At 38.0% G+C, this 21,813-nt stretch overlaps 1 protein-coding gene across 1 annotated transcript in view; it reads left to right on the top strand.

Annotated features, from left to right (window-relative positions):
• dlg2 (discs, large homolog 2 (Drosophila)) overlaps positions 1-11,855 on the top strand; it is a 251,340-nt gene extending 239,485 nt beyond the window's left edge. The window contains exons 23-30 of the mRNA XM_050040448.1: positions 316-412; positions 3,732-3,782; positions 5,394-5,495; positions 6,024-6,047; positions 6,625-6,797; positions 7,111-7,220; positions 8,641-8,732; positions 9,913-11,855. Coding sequence (XP_049896405.1) covers positions 316-412; positions 3,732-3,782; positions 5,394-5,495; positions 6,024-6,047; positions 6,625-6,797; positions 7,111-7,220; positions 8,641-8,732; positions 9,913-10,019 — 756 coding nt within the window. The 3' untranslated portion in view covers positions 10,020-11,855. The remainder of the gene's footprint in view (positions 1-315; positions 413-3,731; positions 3,783-5,393; positions 5,496-6,023; positions 6,048-6,624; positions 6,798-7,110; positions 7,221-8,640; positions 8,733-9,912) is intronic.
• Positions 11,856-21,813: the final 9,958 nt, after the last annotated feature.

Below are 21,813 nucleotides of genomic sequence, written 5' to 3' on the forward strand. Positions count from 1 at the left end.
CTTTTAATTTTTAATTACTTTTAATTATTTGTCATTTGAGCTTAAAATTTATTTTGTAAGTGGTCAAAAAGGAATAAAACACGGCAAAATTTTAATGAGGATCTTAACTAACTGTAACCTACTTCAATCAAAAGTGTGCATTTTATTAGCTATTATAGTCGTGTAAAAACAAAATGAGTCTGTGGTCTGGGAGAAACAGATTTTCAGTTTTCACTGTATGAACTTCTTGACGTCCTACTTTGTGCAAGCAGTTGTTTTGTCTGCATGATCGTGACAGATATACCTGTTTGCTCCATGCTTTCTCTCCCTTCACAGTCATTCAATGACAAACGTAAAAAGAATTTCATCTTTACACGAAAGTTCCCATTCTACAAGAACAAAGAGGGTGAGCAGGATGGCAGTGATTCAGACCGTAAGTAAGCTCACAGACACACATGTGCTCCTATGCAGAGAGTCAGTGCAGGTCACATGTAGGGCTGACAGGGGACACACAGGTGTGTCTCAGGGTTATTATGGAGGCCTTTCCTTTCATGATCATTTCCTGTCGTCTTTGTTTTCTTTCTCTTTCTGGCTCAGATGCTGATCAGTCAGCAGGAGAGAAGCAATCTCAATGCTGTTCATTTTCGTGACATGTCCCCATATGGTGATATTGTACGACCCAGTTTCCCTTCAGAGATAATTTAGGTTCAGTCTCAACCAGCCTTGGTGTTATCACATTGTATCTGGCTCCCCCTGCTGGCTGTTTAGTGTCTGGACAGAGACAAATCTGTGGCTCTACAGCTCCCTCCTCTCACTGCCTCCAACCTTTTGCTTATGTTGCGGCTGTCCTCCTTCCTCTCTTTCTTCTGTTCTGGCTCTCTTTGGACGGCCAATAGGACATCCTTGGGCTAGGTGATGATGGGTATGGGACAAAGACATTCAGTAAGTTGGTACAGGAATGATTCCTCATCTCTGTTTACCACGCCCCCCCCCCCCAAACAGCAACAACCTGCTCGTCACGTTTCCTGTCTGAACGTGTCTCTCTTGCCTGCACTGTTGCATGCTGCATTTGTTGGATTTGCCTTGCTTCTCAGTTTGAGAGCTGTCACAAGAATAAAGCAGGTTCACTAAACTCAAGGTTTTATAATAAAAGCACCACTTGCCAAGTCAAAGTAGCTTGTCACCAAAAAAAAGTTTTTTAATTGTATGTATTTATTTATTTTTGTTTACTAGGATTGATCTTCCGACATTAATTTTATTTAGTCGGCAGAGGATAAGATGTTGTATTATTATGATTAACTTTAGTATAATATCAACCAGTCTGTTTTTGTTATTTTCAGTGGTGTATAGTATTAATTCATGTCCATTTATACACTTTTAAATATGACAGTGGCATGGTTCCAAACACTACAGGCTATCTGCAGGGTTTTCTCACTAATAAGCCACCAGAGTGATGCTTGTGCACTGGAGCCTCCCGAACTTCTATCTGCATGCTGAACAGACTTCACTTTTTTTTTATTTTAATAATTGCACCCTTAGCAATGCCCTGCATTAAATATTCATAATATTAATGCATGTTTTGCATGACACTGGCATAAACAACTAAAGTGTTTCTGTCTTAACTTGTGAGCATGTGTGTTTGACGCAGAATTGTGTCACAATTACATCTCTTTGTTTACTGAGGTATTTTGTGATGTGTTATTTACTTTTGGAGTAGGTTATATACAGTGGGGGAAATAAGTATTCAACGTGTCAACTTTTTTTTTTATTTTAACATTTCCAATGCAGCTATTGACGAGAGATTTACAACAGACATTGATATTAACTAAATAAAATTATACAAATAAAGAAATCATAATGTTACAATCCACTAATATGCAATAAAGTGGAATAAGACAGGACAAAAGTATTGAACACACCCAACTGAAATGTATTTAATCACCAGACTGAAACATAATAGAACATTTGCAGAAGTAGCTGACCAAGATTCACCAGCAGGCCCCTGAATCTTCTAGCTTCAGAGACTGTCTGTGTGGAGGGATGGACCAAAATCCCATTTAAACACTGTCAGACAGTTTCTTCATACAGGATGCATCTTAAAAGCTGGCACTGCAAACAAAATCTTCTCCAGCAGTTACTAAATACATTTCAGTTAGCCTGTTAAATCCTTTTTCCCTGTGTCACTCCCCCTTATGTCATGTAACTTTTTTTATGGATGGAATGTTTTGGCTTCTTTATCTGTATAGTTTAATTGAATTGATATTAATATATGATGTAAATTCCATGTGAATAGCTGCATGGAAATAGTATACTAAAGCCATCCTACATGGGCTCAACATCCTGTTTCACTACCCGTATGCTTTTACTGTTCTGCAAGCTGCAGCCTGCATTTTATGTCATCTGCTACAACGCAGCCCCTGATCAGCTGCTTAAGTTGTCAGCCACAGTGTGGATCCCTGATTGGTCTCGATTGGATTTTAATTTTTGGAAAGTGTTTGGGGCTGCACCAAGTCCAGACTGATACAGAGAGCAAAACACAATGTTGAGCTCATGTCATCAGAATGGTCGTACCAGACTAGCACTGGAAATATGTTCAATAAAAGATGTTAATGCGTTGAATACTTATATTGATTTGAGAAAAAAATCACTTGAAACCAAGTAGCTTTAACCAGGGGTGTAGTGCTATTTTGTTATTTGTTAAAGTACCAGAGCGCACATGTGACCAGTGTGCAAGCAGGTCTCAGGTTAAGTTGTGGCCCATTTCAAAGGTTATGTAACCACTGTTCCTACCACGGGAAATTTACATACTTCCCAGTGGTAATTAATATCAGTAAACTATAACTATAAAATGAAAGTATGTTTTGCTCAATTTTCAGCTTTACTTGATAACAGTTAGCAGCTATAAACTGAGGAGATATAATTTAATTCATTGTGCCGGCAACTTTTAAGGTGGAATGATTTGACCTTTTTATCTATTTGTTTTTAATGGTTCTCTTGCATGACATATGCTCCATAAATGATTGGATCTTGAAACATTTTTTAAAAAAAAAGTCTATTAATTTTAACTGTAATTTGTAAACTGTCTTTGTCTTTCTGGGAGCACTACAGCAGCACTACACCCCTGCCCCAAGCCAATAGTCAGGGTTATTTCAGGATTTTCTTGTGGAGGTTTAATTCTTTTCAGGGATTCTTTTTTTATTTTACCGTGTGTTTTCTGAACCTATCACTTGATGCAGAGTGAGAAAACACTTCTTATGAGTGCATTTTAAGTAATCTAATATCAGCATGTCTCATTGAAGCATTATTAACTGCACTTAACAACATAATGAGCTGAGAGAGAGAGAGAGAGAGAGAGAGCACTTATCTAACAAAAACTCAAATGATTTGCTAAATGCATGTACAGTGAAGTTACAAAAACATCAGGTAGCTGTTTAAAATCACGTGAAGTGGAGAAACCAAACTTGAGGTCAAAATATCAATAAATGTTTCATAGTAAATGAAAATGTGGTTCATTCTGTAGTTCATTTGAAATGACAGTTTTCTATGTGAGTCATTTATTGAGCATGAGGTCTAGATTAGAGAAGTCTACTTTTATAGATGTCATCAGTAAGATAGACCAAAAATGATAGTGACATGTTCTGTGACTATGCTGCCATGCATGTGGCCTTTAGCCAAATGTGGCATGTTGTTTATGTCAGTAATGAGTATTTGTCCAAATCACACAATAACATTTTCACAATGTGCCCCACCAGGGAGTCAAGAGGACGTGATTCTCTCATATGAACCTGTGATGCGGCAAGAAAGTAAGTTGTCACGTATTGAACAATGATAAAATTAAAATAAGATAACACGTGAATCACAGTGTTTTAATGAGCTTCACTCTGGTATTCTACTTACATGTATGGTACTTTTGGATATTTCAACCATATCAGCACATAACAATCAGCTGACCACATCAAACGATCACATGCGTGTCAAAACCAAACATCACAGTATGATACAAAATGGCCAACTGAAGCAAGGACACAGTACACTTTGTAAAGTGATGTACTATATTCTATAGTTCCGCAGCACAAATATAATGCAGGTAGGTCAAATAGTAAAACAGCCTATAAACACACTAAAATATGAGTATTGTATCAAAAACAGAGCACGTCAGACTACTTAGAGGGGATCGAGTCCTCATCAGCAACGGTTAAAGTTAGTTATCGCATACAAATGAGCAAAATAAGTAGCCTAAATTTACACACGATCCATGATGATGAAGATATAAAAACAAATAGGAACACATGGCAAAAATAGCATGTTGTGTATTGTATGCCCAAAAAATTCACAAATCATTTTTATAAGAGGAGCATAGCCTCCCATGGCTCCCCTGTAGCTCACACCCTGACATTGTTAGACAAACGTAGTGTTTCTCTTTTAATAACCTGCTTTTCCAGCAACTACACCACTTTAGTTGAGATTCAAAACCTCACATTAGGAATTAGAATGAGCACCCACAGTGACTGTTGCCAGCCATCAAATAACACGCTGTTACCCAGAGAAAATCACTCAGAGAGGAGTTTATATGAGAGTCACCAACATATTACAGTGGCTTTGCATTGGAAGTTCCACACTCAGCAGGAATGACACTGATTTTGGTCCATTGTTGTCCGTTTCTTGCTGCAGCCCAGTCACCAAAAAAAACTGCTGGCATTGTACATTTCTTCAATCTGCAGATATTTTACATTTGCATGTTATTGTGTAGCAGATAAACTGAAACTCTTTACATTTTAACAATGCTGTAGTATACATGTGGTTAGGTTTAGGCACAAAAAGCATTTGGTTATGGTTAGGAAAAGATCATGTTTTGGCTTAAAATACTCACTTTTCATGCCACTATCCCGGCAAAATAACACAACAATGTCCTGGTAAAAATTTGCCACTTTCCGTGACACTGTCCCCACTGGAAAAACAGCAACGGCTTTCTTAAACAAAAACATATATGGTGCCTGAAAAGTTGCTGAAAACGCAGTAGTTACTTAAACTGTCATCTGCAGTGGTCTGCAGCTAGGTGTCAAGCTATCCACCCTTCGCTCCACCTCCCAGTGACAGAGGCAGTTTGTACACTACATCACTTCAGAAATGTTGATGATATGTATAAAACGTGCAAATGTTTGGTTTGCAGAAATGTACAATGCCAACATTTTTTTTCTGGCAAAAGGGCTGCTTGTTTTTCACTTGTTATCCATATTTCTGTTACATGAATATACACATATCTTGTGATGTGTCTTTGCACACAAACAGGAACTAAAGCGCCCCGGCACACAACACAAGAAAAACCTCCATAAGATTTACTTCTGTGTATAACAAACAATTGTTTTAGTGTTGTCTTTTAAAGAAATGCAGCCAGTCTTTGTTTTTCCTTTCAGTTAATTATGCCAGACCAGTCATAATCCTGGGGCCGATGAAGGACAGAATCAATGATGATCTGATATCAGAATTCCCAGACAAGTTTGGGTCATGTGTGCCACGTAAGTAGTTCATGGAAACAGAGCAGGAATTTATTTAGAATTGTTCATGGACATAAGTGAAACACTGAAACATGTAATTATAGTTGTAGCATGGCAAAATGTAATACTGACAATTAGCAGAAATGGTGAAACTGTTGTCTGTGTTTATTGATGTGTTTACCTGGAACCTGATCAGTCATGACCATGATCATGTCAGCTGTGGAGTCAGCGTGATGTTTTAAGTTTCATTGCCCAGCAACATCACCCACTCATCCCACCAGCCATACACTGCCCACACTGCCATAGTGATAGAAATGGAAGGATTATTATCAGCTTAAGTTACTGTTTCTGATTTGTGTTTTTGCACGTGTGTGTGTTTGTATGTGTATGCATGTGTGTGACCGCAGTACATACATGTAATCCCATTTTGACTCATTTTAACAGAACACCTCACTCCTCTGTGCATGTAATGTGTTCTTCAGCTTTTGTTTTGCATGTTTTGATTTTCTCATCTCTTTTATTTCAATATACCTTTCAAACCATATAAAGCTGCTAACAGCTCAGGGCACCAAGGTGAGTGAGTGGATAAACTGAGTGTTGAAGTGATGTGTCCCTATAAATACTTAGACTCCTTTTATCCTTTTGAATTTCTCTTTGTGTGACTCAGTGTGAAGTGATATATATTTGTTTGAAACAGATAATTGTTCACTTCCTACTTTTGTAGAAGCATTAATTATGACCCCTTCCCTTTAAAGATATCCAGTGAAATTTCTTAAAATCTCTGTAGTAGTAGATGTAGTAGATCTAGTCTAGTTATTTGGAGGATTCTGCCATAAACAATTCATCAAAATCTGATTGCCATTCTGTTAGTGTTGAAAGCAGCAGGTTGTATTGCCACATATTGGGTTAATTTGAAGGAACATTGGCAGCCACAGGATCAGTGGTGTGGGAAAGAGGCTGCCAGTCACCTCCACCACGGTTTCGTTTGCTTGTGGTAATTACAGCAAAGTGTCCTAACTAATTTGACAATAATGTCAGGTCTGTAATGTAAAGCTTTAATTATACACAGGGCAATGAGATTTAAAAGGAACTGTAGCAAGTGTGTACCGGTCTTGTTCGTTACAAAGAGCTCATTGTCCTCCTCACTCAGATACCACTCGGCCGAAGAGGGACTACGAGGTGGACGGGCGAGACTACCACTTTGTGATGTCCAGAGAGCAGATGGAGAAGGACATCCAAGAGCACAAGTTCATCGAGGCGGGACAGTACAATGATAATTTGTATGGAACGAGTGTGCAGTCTGTGAAATATGTGGCTGAAAGGGTGAGTCTCTTTACCTGTTTATGAGAGCTGCATGTTAGCTGCACCACACCTCAGTTCTTGTAGTGTAAGGCCAGTATGTTGTACAGCTCGTGTGTATCAACCTGGCTGCTCTGTGATTTCTCTACCAACATCTTTATCTGGACTGAGCTTTTACTTGATGCTTTTTAGGACATAGTTTAAATTTACACTCTATGGGGTTTGTTTTAAGATTTAAAACATCTTGCATTGTGCAGCTTTGATTTTATAATCTGAGAGATTAGAACTGTGTGTTTTTAAGTGGTACCTCTCTTGTAAACTCCTTCCTCTGTCTCAGGGTAAACACTGCATTCTGGATGTGTCTGGAAACGCCATCAAACGACTACAAGTAGCACAACTCTATCCCATCGCCATCTTCATAAAACCTAAGTCTATTGATTCATTAATGTGAGTATTCACTTTGTCTTTTTGTATTTTATCCATTTAAACCACTCATTTGTTCCCCTATTTATTATTTATAAATAAACATGTAATAAATGGTTATTACGTACTAGAATGTAGTTGTAAGCAGATATTTGTTTATTAATGTATTTTCACTGTAAATCCTGCTGCATTAACAGATGATGAATGACAATATATTAACACATTTGTAACTGTATAAGATATGTCTCCTTAGAAGAAGTTATAATTGTTGACGAATACTGGGCATGAATAAACACTAATACAAAAATGTCCTTATATCAGCATAACAACTACATTATAGCATGTTATAAACCATTGATTTAATGTCTGTATGCTGCTTATAAATGATAAATAGGGGGATGTAAAATATTACTCGGAATTTTGTTGTGTCACAACCTGGTTCTTTGCTCATGACTAATATGAGAGACCCTGATAAGGCCACAAACTGAAGTGTGTTGGTCTTACGAAAAAGTTATTCATTATTCTACAAGTTTTGCCAGGTCCCCCACCCTGCTTAAATGTGGAAGACATTAAAGTCATTTATTTAACAAAGGCAAATTAATTTAACACATAATTGAAAAATACTATCAATGGAATCAGTAGTGTAAGGTGTGCATGAGGGATGAGATAGTGGTGTGTAGCAGGTGTTGTAAGGCGCCAACTCAATAACCAGATAGAATATTGGCATTGTACATTTTTGCAAACAACAGATCCATGACGTTTGTACATTATGTAGCGGATATGTTGAACCTTTATGTTTCATTAACTTTTTAACGATGCAATAGTGAATGTGTGGTTAGGTTTAGGCACAAAAACCATGTCGTTATGGAATGGAAAAGATAATGTTTTGGCTTAAAGTACCCGGTTTGGGGCACAATCCCTGCTGGAAACTCATGGATGTCTCGGTAGAAAACAATTGCTTTTCGTGCCACTGTCAGTAGAAAATTAGCAACGGGTCGCTTAAGCAACACCTCATTTTGTTGTTTGTTGATCTCAAAAAGTGGCCTTCAGAGGGCTGCTGCTTGGTTTGCATCTTGTGTCACGCCATCCACTATCCCCTCCTCCTCTAGATGACAAAGTCAGCTTATATACTACAGACAGTTAATACTGCCGTCCTCACAAGGCTGGCAATGCTCCTGCAGGATGGAAGAGGGAGAACAAATAAGAAACAGGGGGAGCAGACTAAGACAGGCAGCATGAGTAGCAGAACCTCTCTTTTATTGGCTGGGAGCACCAAGCCCAGGTGTTACCAGGAGGCACTGATCCTGCCCAACAGTTCAATGCAATAATATAAAAACAATGCTGAGTAATAACAGCTGGGATTGTCACAGTTGTCTTTAGTTTAAATAAAAATTGGACACAGAATCATGTGTGTGGATGTTGTGTGTCCTTTGCTCCTGTACAGGGACATGAATAAGAGACTGACAGAGGAACAAGCCAAGAAAACGTTTGACAGGGCGATGAAGCTGGAGCAGGAGTTTGGGGAATTCTTTACAGGTATGATATTGATAAAAGCACAAATACACGAGAAGTCATCTATATTCACTCAGTATATGAGCACACATGGCTAGTGTGGTGCTTGATTTAACACAACTGCTGATTTAAAGGCTCTCCTCCCAACTTAGCACAGAACAAAAGGAGTGAGAGAGTTGTGCTCACACATTCCAAAAATATCCACATTATTGTGGAAATTTCCCAGATTGGCAGTGTAGACATACTGGACATGTCAGCTAAAGCCTCTGTTATTATAAAGTGATATGATCCTGCATTTCTTCAACTTGTATTAAAATGGTCCAGTATGAAGATACTTCATATTGCCTTTTGGCATCTGAAATCCAACTTTGTCACTGCCTGTCTTTCAATGACACTTATCCATCAAATTGAAATGTGGGACAATTTTATGTGGGAAGATGAGATCATGTTGAAGCCCCAATGTGTCAAGTCTGTATGTGATGATAGCATATTTCAGTTGCAGAAGATTTGTTTGTACAAACTTCAGACAACCCAGGTGATAATAAGTGGCCCTGATATTAACAAGCGTCTTTGGTGATCAGATCACAAGTGGACAGCTTTAAGTACAGGTGGGAATGCACCCAACGTGACCCAGAAGTGACCATATTTGGACAAGAGGCTGACGCTGTGGAGGGGCAAGGGGTGGATCTGACTGAGAATCCACAGACAGCCTGTTACTCAAAGCACCCCGCCCTTAACTTTAAGCCTTAATAAAAATGTAAATGGCTGAGTTGAATAAAAATTCACCCCCTGTTAAGTTGAGATAAAGGGGTAAATTAGCTATAAAGAGCAAAACCAGTTTCTGTACCAGGCTGTGAACATGTTGAAACCTGTTGTGAAGCTGGTCGTTTTAACATGGAAGTTTATGGAGATTGACTGGCTTTCAGAGCCAGCTTCAAGTAGTCATTCAGAACACTGCAGTGTTTGGCTCTTCTGTACTGCTTCAGTTTTTAGCCCTGGAGGTGGCCGCTTGGTCCATAGGGAGTTTTATTCTGTCATTAAAAGCCAGAAATCTTCAGATCGTACACATTGGGGCTTTAAACATTTGACAGCTGTGAGGCTTCATAATTCAAAAAAGTGCATGTGTGACTGTAATGATTTAAATGTGGTGTACCTGTTTTATTCAAAGTCCCACAGTACATAAAGAGTTCCCTTTGCTTTGCAGCCCTGGTTCAAGGAGACACGTTAGAGGACATTTATAACCACTGCAAACAGGTCATAGAAGAACATTCAGGACCCTATATCTGGATCCCCTCAAAGGAGAAACTATAATAACTCATCACCCTGGAAGGGAGTCTGGACTGCTAGAAACTAGTAATAAGTTGTAACATATGATAACTGTATGGCGATGAATAGTCTTCATGAATAATTATTGTGTATATGTTTTATGTTTTTATTTTTATTTTATTTTTTTCACTTTTTTTGGTTATTGCTTCATTTTTTCACTCAACATGAATGTTCCTGAATGTATTCCACAAAGCGTTAGGAAATTTTAGGTCTTGAGTTATGAACCGTTTGTATATTTGTTGATTTTTATTTGAACAAAAAGGAGAAGAAATGTAATGAAAACTAAATAAATATGGGGTATGTGTCCACATTGGCACTGTGTGGAATTTCAAACAGTAAACTGGGGATGGCAGATACAGTGCAGGTTTCTCTGCTTCGCTAACATAGGAAGGAAAGTAGGTATTCCAACTGACGCCCTCACCCTCCCTCCATCCTGCAACGACGAGCTAATAATCATATGAACTTTAACGTTTTGTCTGATTTTGCATCTATGCATCCCCTGAACACAGCTTTGCTTTGTGTTTGTTTACATCGTCATTTTTTTCCTTGAATTACTGTATTTATTTCTCTGACATGACACTGAGGATGTGTGAGGAAAATGTTTTATTCACTGTAAGATTACCATGTTTTTTTGTTTGTTTTTTATTTAAAAGCAGGCATTACTCATCCAGCTGTTGCATTGACAATGATTAAAGGGAGAAAGCTGCTATTGGAGATGTAACACTATATTTTGCTACTTAAATTGCTAGGGGGCACAAAAGCACAGAGTTATTTGTTATTGAAATTATGACTTTGATTAAAAGCTCATTTACGGAGCGTATTTTATTTGAATGATGTAGTTAGTATGTTGTGATTGTGTTAGGATGGATGGGAACATTATGGTAAAAGAGACATTTGATGTTGACAGTATTTTGTAGATTCAGAGAGGTAAGGGTGGTCAAAGTAGTGATTAAATTTCATACTGAAACACAAATTTTGTCATTTGAAACTAACAACAGGACACTGAAGAAAGAGAATAAGAATAAAGGACCAATAGTGTAAAAATATCCGGCAGAAAAAGGCAAAAACAGATTGCACAAAATGCAGTTAGGAGACAGATATTGATAGCAACGTTGTAATTTACAAATTAAGTAACAGTAGTTAACACTAAAGTTATTAAGGATGTGAAAGATTTAAAAGGTGAGTTTTTTAACTTTACTTTGAAGAGGATACTGATTCAGATAGCTTGTTCTTCTCTGGAAGGCTGTTACTGAGTCTTAATGAAAAAGCTTTGATAATCATGATGGTTCATAGCCTGGGAAGACCCAACACACACTATGATACCGTAACCCAAGGCTGGTCTCCGATTCACACACAGTTTCTTTACAATATCTCTGTGTTTCCCTGTAGAGCTACAGAGGAGGGAGTGTAACACAAAGCAGCAATTTTGTACTAAAAAGACAATAACTTTGGAGATACCCAATTGACTGTCTGTGGATTTTGTTCCCCATCCCTTCAGCTGGAAGCTTATTAGAAAGGGGTCTCTTAATTGCCAGCATGGACAGAAGGAATGAGTGCAGCAAGAAAAACCTGCGCCACTGTTCATATAGACACCTGATGTTGTTTTAAAGGAATACTTAACCCACAAAATGACCATTTGTACATCAGTTACTCACTGTTTTACCTTAAATTTATGAATAAAATGTTGTTTCCCTGGCAAGCCTTCACGATGAACGAAGAATCCAAAAAAGGTTAACATTCCTCATGATTTAAAGAAAAAGGGGATTGCATTTAACAACAGCAAAACTAAATCAAAACATCCGTTTACAAACCGTCACGCAACTCATGCAGTATAATCCAAGTCTCATTTTTCCAGTTGTATGCTCAGTGCTTCCCAAACACGTGCATTTTGGCTAAAACATTATGATTTAAAACACATCAGTACAAACATGTCTCAGTCTCTGTCTCTGTGTAGTGGTTGGACATGTGTGTGCATTTAAACTCTGCTCAAGCGGAACTCATACGTGTACACATGCTAAGGGACCCCCAGGGCACATTACTTGTAGGCAGAAGTGTATTATGTGGTGACGTTTTAGCCAAAATAATAATAATAATAATACATTTTATTTAAGGGCGCCTTTCATGGCACTCAAGGTCACCTTACAAAAGTACAGAAGTGCATAAAAACAGGGATAAAAACAAACAATAAAATACATGCATGTGTTTGGGAAGTACTAAAGTGTACGACTGGATAAATGAGACTTGGATTATACTGCACAAGTTGCGTGAGTGTTTGTAAACAGATGTTTTGATATAGTTTTGCTGCTGTTAAAGGAGTTCGTAACCTGCAAAATTACATTTGTAAATCAATCAGTCATGCCATTCTTTTTTCTTTTCTTTTTTTTTTTTGCATGCCTCCACAGAAAACAGCGGACATATTGATTTATTGATGAATGGGCACCACAACTATCTATAATCCAAGTCTCATTTATCCAATTATATGCTCAGTACTTCCCAAACACATGCATTTTCTCTAAAAAAATTTCATGTTTTTGGGAAGGACTGTGCATATGACTGGATTCATAAGACTTGGATTATACTGCTCAAGTTGTGTGAGAGTTTGTAATGTTTAATGTTGGATTGGATGTTCTGATGAAGTTTTGCTGTTTTTAATTGGTTGCCAATTAAAAAAATATATATGTTTGCTGCTTTTTTTTGTCTTCTTCACAAATTCAAGGTAACATGACATGACTAACTGATTCACAAATGGTAGTTTTGTGGGTGAAGTGTTCCTTTAAATGTGGACCCCAATTGAATCATGAAAAAGGCTAGCCATTTTTGGATTCTCCGTCCACTGTAGAGGCATACCAGAAAAACCAAGTTTTCTTAACAAAGTCAAGATACCCGCTGTGTGTAATTGATATACAAATGGTTATTTTTTGTGTGAGGTGTCTTTAAGATAGACTAGAAAAATTGTGAGCCTGCCTTTCAGCTGTAGGCGTAGAAAAAAATAAAAAACATTTAAACTTAGTGATTATGGACACAGAGTATAGTAGTCATTGGCATCCTCAGCTAAAGACACTAATATTGATCTGTGAGGTTCTAGCTGGAGAACTCATGACTAAACAACCCATTTGACTCCTTCCCCAAGCCAGATCTGGTTTAAGAAACCTTTGAGAACACCTTTAAATGTTCAGCAGAACACCTGACAGGTGAACAAGAACTATCCTGAATCAGCGACAGAGAGCTAGGAGCTGCCTGAATAAAGCTATCTCAGATTTCTTACTGTTTGCTTTAGCAGTGGATGAGCCCTGAGGTCCTGAGCAGACGCTTAACTGACCCAGCACGATACAGTATATCCACTATATATAGTTTACTCACCAGTGGCTTGCCTTGTTTGAAAGGACATACAATATAGTACCTCGCTTTGTTAAAAACAAAAAACTAAATAAAAATAAAAATCCATTATGTACTTAAAGCACTTGGAATGACTAATGCATCTACCAGTGTAATAACCTTCCTGTTCTGTTCAACTGCAACGCCATTGGTCATTAGATTCCCATTTCAGCGATTTGTGAGTGATATCCTGTATATTCTAGTATTCCTATTTGGTGTAGACAGCATGTTTTACCCAACCTGTTATCAAGTAAATATAGTAGTTACATTGAATGCAGGTATGTTTCTAATCAATGGGACATTTCAAAAGTGCACTTATTCATTGTTTTTAGTAACAAAAATAGGCACTGTAAGATAACAGTAAGAATACAGTTTTTAAAGCAAATATAAATCAGATCTGTTGATTATTGTGTTAGATGGCAAAGTGAAATGGGAGAAGACTGAACCCTGACCTGTTTGTACTGACCACATACTGTACCTGTAGTAGACTGACAAGCACTTAAACCACACCGCATTTCTAAAACAAGTGTGTTCTTTGGAGATGAAAATGATGTTTTTATGTACAGATAGGATCATATTTCTCTTGTCCCGTGTCAGGAGTTGGTTAAGATTTGTGGCTGATGGAGTAACATATTTTCAGCACTGATGTGAAGATCAACACTAGTGTTTCCTTTTATTTTTTGCAATGTTTCAAGATATCTACCATCATTCTTTTGCAAATGTTCCATAACGTATTGGTCACCACTTGCCTTAACAGAGTAGGTTTACTGTATATCAGAGATGAAAGATTATAAATGTACTTTTCCTTTAAGAATAGAACGTTTTATTTAATCCTCCTTCACATCTAAACTTCAGTGAGAGATGGCTGAGTCAGATCTAAAGTATATGGCTTTATGCTGAAGGTGGTGACGCCTGATAAAGTCAAAGGCTGGAGTAATATTTTATATTTTGTAATTTTATCTTTAAAAAACGAGCATTTCTGTGGCAACAAGAAAATGGTGAATTAGACACCTCAATATTTTCATCCTTGTTTTTAAAATTGGCCAGCAATATGATGACATGTAAAGAAAATATATCGTCATATACTGGCTTGGTACTAATGCTCAATCTAATACAGTACTTCCAAAGTCATTGTGAACATTGTAACACATTTACAGGCCAGTGGGGATTTGTGTGTGGAAATGTAAAGGATGTCTGACCTATGCATGTTGCAACAGTCTTCTGTTTCCTGTGGATGTGCAATATTCAACACAACTGAAGCGTTGAGGTCCTTGCTGTGTTTTAAGACATGATCAAACTGCAGATTTGAACCATCCAATCAGACTTGTGTCTATTTTAAACTCAAATAAAAACACTGTTGTAAGAGGTGGTGTCCAAGCAATATGTTTTGGTCAACACATTTAGCATATTTCCTTTCCAGTCATGTCAGTAGTAAACCCAAAGTGACAATTTATAATTCACTATTATGATTAACATTATTGACCCCATAAAAATAAGCATATATCAAAAGTTGGTCTTTCAGCTACAATTTTTGCAGGTCAGTGTTCTCTGCCCAAATTCATCGACATTGTGTCCATATTCAGAGGCTGCATCATTGTGAGGACGCTAATCATAAAGGTGCATTTCAGTAATGTTGCTCTAAGGTGCTCCTCATCAACTTATTAAAGGGACAGTTCACCCCAAAATTGGAAATACATATTTTTTCTCCTACCTGTTGTGATATATATCAGTCTGAATTGTTTTGGTGTGAGTTGCCAGAGATGTCTGCCTTCTCTCCAATATAATGGAACTAGATGGCACTCACCTTGTGGTGCTTACAGCACCAATAAAGTACTTTTAGTAGAAAAACTCAGCAGCAATGTCTATTTCCAGAAATCTTGACCCAGTTTCTCAAGATAATCCACAGACCTTGTTGTGAGCAGTTTCATGTAGGAGCTATTTTTTTTTTCTAACGATCTACACCCTCCAACCATATCACCATGTGGAAGGAAGGGTGCATCTACTCATGGACGAGAGACTCGTGCTTATGACAGTGTGTAAACATTAATGGCGTCCTCCTCAGCTGTAACGATAGCTAGCTCCGTGGTGCTAGGTGAGTTAGCAGAAGGTACATGCCTCGGCAATAATATGCTGGTATCGTTGTATTGTTACAGCTCAGCTAAGGAGGATGCAATTAATGTTTACATCTCACACTGTCATAAGCACGAGCCTCTCGTCCATGAGCAGATGCACACTTCCTTCTGCGCTGTGATTTGGTTGGTGGGTGTAGTTTGAGATAGAAAATAGTTCCTACATAAAACTGCTCACAAGATTTGTGAATTCTCTTGAGTAACTGGGTTATGATTTTTGGAAAGAGACATTGCTGAAGAGTTTTTCAGATGTATTTTTTGGTGCTTTGAACACCACAAGCTGAGTGCCATCTAGTTTCTTTATACTGGAGAGAAGGGAAATCTCTATCCAGATTGATACATAGCACCACAGGTAAGAGGAAAAATATGTGTTTCTGACTTTGGGGTGAACTGCCCTAAGTCTTACAATTACAGTTCACCAGTGGGAAGTTGCCTGCAAACTGCAGAAAAAGTGGAAATCCCAGTGGGGAACTGGAACAAGCTCCTTGGTAGCCTGGTTTTCAGTATACACTGACGTTTCATTTCCACACAGTGCAGTTGATGCATGTCTTCCATTATTTGCATCCGACAGTGGCTTTTCCATTCTTCCGTTACTGGTTACGTATTAACCAGGGACTGATAAATAAGGTATGATGTCACATGATGTTGCCTGCTTCATGAGTTGGTGAGGTTTGCCTGAATATTCCATGGAACAACTGACCTGCATCAAGCAATACAATTTTGTTGGGACTTTCAAGGGTAAAAGGATTGTGTTTTCCAAACTTCATGGAAATGATAGCTGCATTTATTTACCACAGTTGGAGAAGAAATGGGCCATGATGTGTTCTTTTTAGAAATGCAGACTTTGAGGAAGGCAAAACCTGAATTGGGACACAGCTAACGTCTTTTTTAATACTATGTTTCTATGTGAGCTGAGTGTTTTCTTTTCTGCAAGTTGTTTTACATTATGTCCATTTATTGGTTAGAGATAACTACGCAAGCCAAACATTCCTTTGTCCAGTGAATGACTGAAAAAAAGAATGATTTACTAGACAAAAGCAAATGATCAAAATATTGTACAAGGAGCAAAGGGATCCCAAAGTTTGACTAAATTTCAGAATATTGACCTTTTGTTTGTATTTGAGAATGCACCCAGAGAATTTCACCACTTCTTACTTTCATTTTGCTGTAAACATATATTTTCTTTTAGTGCTGCAGTACCAACTAATGTTTAACTTGTAGTTTTCTTCTTCTATCACGGCTGATGTGTGTATCATCCTGAGGGTACAGCTGGTAGCACTTCTGATGTGTTGTCAACCCTGCTGATGTACCTGTCTGCACCAGGTGGTAAATTTTTTATGTCTTTACTTTCAATTTGCAACTTTATTTAAATCATTTTGTACATTGGGTCTTACATGAGATTGTGGATTTGCTTTAATCATTTCCTGGAACAAAAAAAAAAACGATTTACACAAGAAATGTTTACAAATAACAACAAAAACTCAATGAGTTAGGCAAGTTTTCATGTCTGCAGTCAAAGTTGACAGCACCTAATGATGAGCTGCTCTACATACATGTTAAATTTATATTTTTTGGGTTATTTGCTTTTGTTCAGCATTGTTTGTGAAGTCTGTTCAATGTCAAGATACCATGCACTTAAAATAAGGCATGAATGCCATATCTGATTTACACACAAACACACACACACACAATATATATATATATATATATATATATATACATAAACCATTACTACAGGGACATCTTTCAAAAGGAAATTAAAGGGGTGATACTTTTAAACTGAACTTGAGTGTGTTTCTTATTAATCTGAGTTTGTTTAGCTCTGTTTGAAGTGGGGTTTTTTTGTACATGAAAGAGGTAATGAAGACACCACATGTTTGGATAATACATTATCATCAGTGGCAAAGTAGATGGGTGGAAAGTTAGAGGACAGACTAATAGCATCTGGCACAATTATTTGTCTGTGTGTAATAAACACATCAGTGTGCAGGGGGAGCTTGAAGGTTTAATCACACATGAGTGCAGTAATCATACAACCCCACTTGCAAAAAAGTAAATAAAAACTAAATGCAATGATTTGTAAATCCTTTTTGACTTAAATTCAAATGAATACAGTCCAAAGACAAGATATTTAGTGTTCAAACTGATAACCTGTATTGTTTTTTGTAAAATATACACTAATTCTGAATTTGATGCCTGCAACACATTCCAAAGTTGGGCCAGGGGCAACAAAAGACTGGGGAAGTTGCTGTATGCTCAAAAAACCCTGTTGAAACATTCCACAGGTAAGCAGGTTAATTGGTAACCCATGATAGTATCATTAATAGGTATGAAAGGGGCATCTTAAAAAGGTTCAGGTGTTCACAAGCAAGGATGAGAGAGAATTCTCCAGAGAATCCAGAGAATTCTCTGCATTTGAGGGACAAGGTTGAAAACCAATACTGAATGGCTGTGGCCTTTGACCCCTCGGAGGACACTGTATTAAAAGCTGACTTGATTGTATAAAAGACAGTACAACATGGACTCAGGAACACTTTGGAAAACCACTGTCAGTAAACGCAGTTTGTTGCTTCATATACAAATGCAAGTTAAGACACTACCATGCAAAGTCAAAGCCATATATCAACAACATCCAGACGCGCTGCAGACTTCTCTGGGTCCGACCTCATCTGAGATGGACAGACACAAAGTGGAAAAGTGTGCTGTGGTCTGATGAGTCCACATTTCAAATTGTTTTCGAAAATTATGGACATTCATGACGTTGTGACACGAGAGGATCATCCAGGACAATATCTCAACAGACGGTGATTTCATAGAGGCAGGAACTAGCCTGCCTGCAGTCCAGACCTGTCTCCCATTGAACATGTTGCACATTATAAAACATACAAACCGGACTGTTAAGCAACTGAAGTTGTATAGAAGAGGCAAGAATGGGAAAGAATTTAAATTTCAAAACTTCAACAGTTAATGTCCTGGGGTCCTATACACTTATTGAGTGTTGTTAGAAGAAAAGCTGATTTAACACAGTGGTAAACATGCCTCTGTCCCAACTTTTTTGGAACATGTTGCAGACATCAACATCAGAATAAATGCATATTAATTAAAATAAATAATGTTTATGAGTTTGAACATTAAATATCTTGTCTTTGGACTGTATTCAATTGAATAGAAGTTAAAAAGGATTTGCACATCAGTGCATTCTGTTTTTATTTACATTCTACACAGCATCCCAACATTTATGGAATTGGGGTTGTACTTTCCTTATGTCAACAGTCATCCAGTAAATACAGAATTTACATTCTGCAACTTAAACATCCTTTTCAGACATTTTTTTTTAATGCCTCCACACCGGTGATAGCCAGAGCCATTATTGTTATCAGGTTGTCTGTCTCATGCTCGTGAACGAGATATCTCAAGAACACCTTGAGGGATCTTTTTTTTCAAATTTGACACCAACATCTGCTTTGACACAAGAATGAACTGTTTAGAATTTGGTGGTCAAAGGTCATGGTTACCGTGACCTTGCATCGGTCCCATTCTCATGAATGCAATATCTCAAAAAGGTCTAGAGGGAGTTTCCTAAAATTTGGCACAAACATACAACTGGATTTAAGAATGATCAGATTAGAATTTGGTGGTTAAAGGTCAAAGGTCAAGGTCACAGTGACCTCACAAAACATGTTTTTGGCCATAAATCAAGAATTCCTGCATTAATTATGACAAAATTTCAGGCGAATGTCTAAAAGGATGCAATGATGAACTAATGACAAAAAAGGTCAAAGGTCAGCTTCACTATGACATCATAGTATCCTGCAAAAATACTTCAGGCTATTACTCAACAGGAGGTGAGACATTTGGTTAGATGCTGAATTGGCGACACTAATCTTAGGTGTCCACCTTGAAACCGTGCTGATTGTGTAGATCTTCTGCGCTGGTGGGGGAAGGTGTGTGTGCAGAGTGGACTTTACACGATACTTTACACTTTAAATGTCCATGTTTGATATATGTATTTTATATTTGTTACAACCAAAAGTTGGTCTTAGTGCTGCATTAGATGTTATTCATGTAGCACAACACAATTAGTAACTTGTGTTTATTCTTCTTCAAGGTTAATTCATTAGCATTCCACAACACAGGGTTGCACGACGAAATGCACTTGCAGTCCCTTTGTGCTATAAGAAAAACTAAAAATAATAAATTTACGACTATTTTTATGATGGAGTGTGGAGGATTAAGTGGAGTTTGAGGAATATCACAGCCGGAGAAAAGAAGCTGCTCTATAGGCTGGTGATACAGCAGAGGATACTTATGTAGGGCCTATCGCTTGCCAGATGGCAGCAAGGTGCCCAGGAATATGAACTTATTTCAGGGACTGCACACTAATTTAACCAGGATGTGTAGTGTTGATGACATCTGATGAATTAAGAATATGCAACAAAGTATATTTGGCAATATATTCCATAGGGACCTGATAAAAGCCTTCAGTGACTGGAGTCACAAGAACTGTCTCCTCCTGAACACCTCAAAGACCAAGGAAATGATCATAGATTTCCGCAGGTTCAAGCCCCCTCTTCAGCCAGTGAATACCTGTGGGGTGGACATCGAGGTGGTGCCAAGCTATAAATATCTAGGTGTACACCTGGATAATAAGTTGGACTGGTCCCTAAACACAGACGCTCTCTACAAAAAGGGGCAGAGCTGCCTCTTTTTCTTGAGGAAGCTCAGATGCAAGGCTGCTGGACAAACTAGTCGAAAGAGGTGGCTCTGTGATTGGAGTCAGGTTGGACACACTGGAGGAGGTGGTGGAGAGATGCACACTGAAGATGTTCGAGGCCATCATGAACAACCCAGATCATCCACTCCACAACACCTTGATGGACCAAAAAAACTGTGGTGGACGGCTCCTCTCTCTTCGATGCAGGACAGAGAGATACAGAAGATCCTATATACCAACAGCCATCAGGCGTTATAATTCTTTGACATATAATAGATGAGCTGAGAGATAATTGAATTTCCCCTTGGGGAAGAATAAAGTTATCTTTGATGTGTGGCTGCTTATTTTGACAGCCATCAGCTTCAAAGGTCTTCAATGAATGACATTTTACTAACATAAAGAACCATTATAGGAAAGACTCATGGAGCTGTAGACCAATAACAAAGACTTATTGAGCACTTCGCTATGTGAAACCCTTGCCCTTTCCTTTAACCTAGCTAGAATTCTTAGTTACTATTACTTATGGCATCAATGCCTCATGCAGTACTATAATGTAAATGCACTGATTATTACTAAAATATGTAATGATACTTGATAAACCTCAAGGGCTTAAAAATGCATAATAAACACATAAACTGGTACAAAAGATGAGTGACTGCTCTCAACCGCAGCTCTCAGGAATAATAAGTTTAGTATTTAAATACATAATTTAACTTGCATTATATCCGCCTCTGAACACCACCCTTAGGAAAAGGAAAAAATAGTTATTCATTAATTAATCTAATTTAAGTCTTTTTCTCTGTAATATGTTCAGACATCATTTTCTAAAGGAAATGGGAATCGCAGAGCCATTTTAAGGATGATTTTTTTTTTTTAGCATTTTTGCCTTTGTTGATAGGAAAGCCATAGATAGAGAGGAAAGGTGGGGGAGAGGGGGGTTACATGTAGCAAAGGGCTGCGGGTCAGATTCGAACCCTGGCTGCAGCCTATATGGGGTGCACACTCTACCAGGTGAGCTAGAGGTCGCCACGGAGCTGTCATCTTAGTGGTGACAGCATACGTTGCTACGGTAGCTGTCATTTTCTATCACCCATCAAGTTATCTGTCATCTGTCAATCATTTATCATTAGACATGTATATGAACACGTGAAAGACAGGTGCCCATATAGGAGAAGCTCCCAACAGAGTCACAGTAGTGTATTACAAATTGAAGTCAGTTGATGATACTGATCCTTACAGACCTTGCCAGCTTGCCACCCATTACAGTCACTGATTTCTATCTGGTGGTTTCACCTGCCAGCAATTCAAAAACTGAATCTTTGGAGGCCCATGTCCAATTTACACATGGTGGGTACAGGGCCTTCAGATCTACAAACCAAATGCCAACTACGCAATCATCCACACAAAAATGAGCTAACTAATGTTATGCTAACTGCGTGCTAACAGGACATAGCTCATCATAATCATTTAATCTGTCACATCATAATTAATTAACGATCTGTCAAAATCGAAGACATATTGTAAGCCCAGCTTTGTGACTGCACAGAAAGTTTTTCTCTTT

Source organism: Epinephelus moara, chromosome 3 (assembly GCF_006386435.1).
Source record: "Epinephelus moara isolate mb chromosome 3, YSFRI_EMoa_1.0, whole genome shotgun sequence".
NCBI classification, from domain to species: Eukaryota; Metazoa; Chordata; class Actinopteri; order Perciformes; family Serranidae; genus Epinephelus; species Epinephelus moara.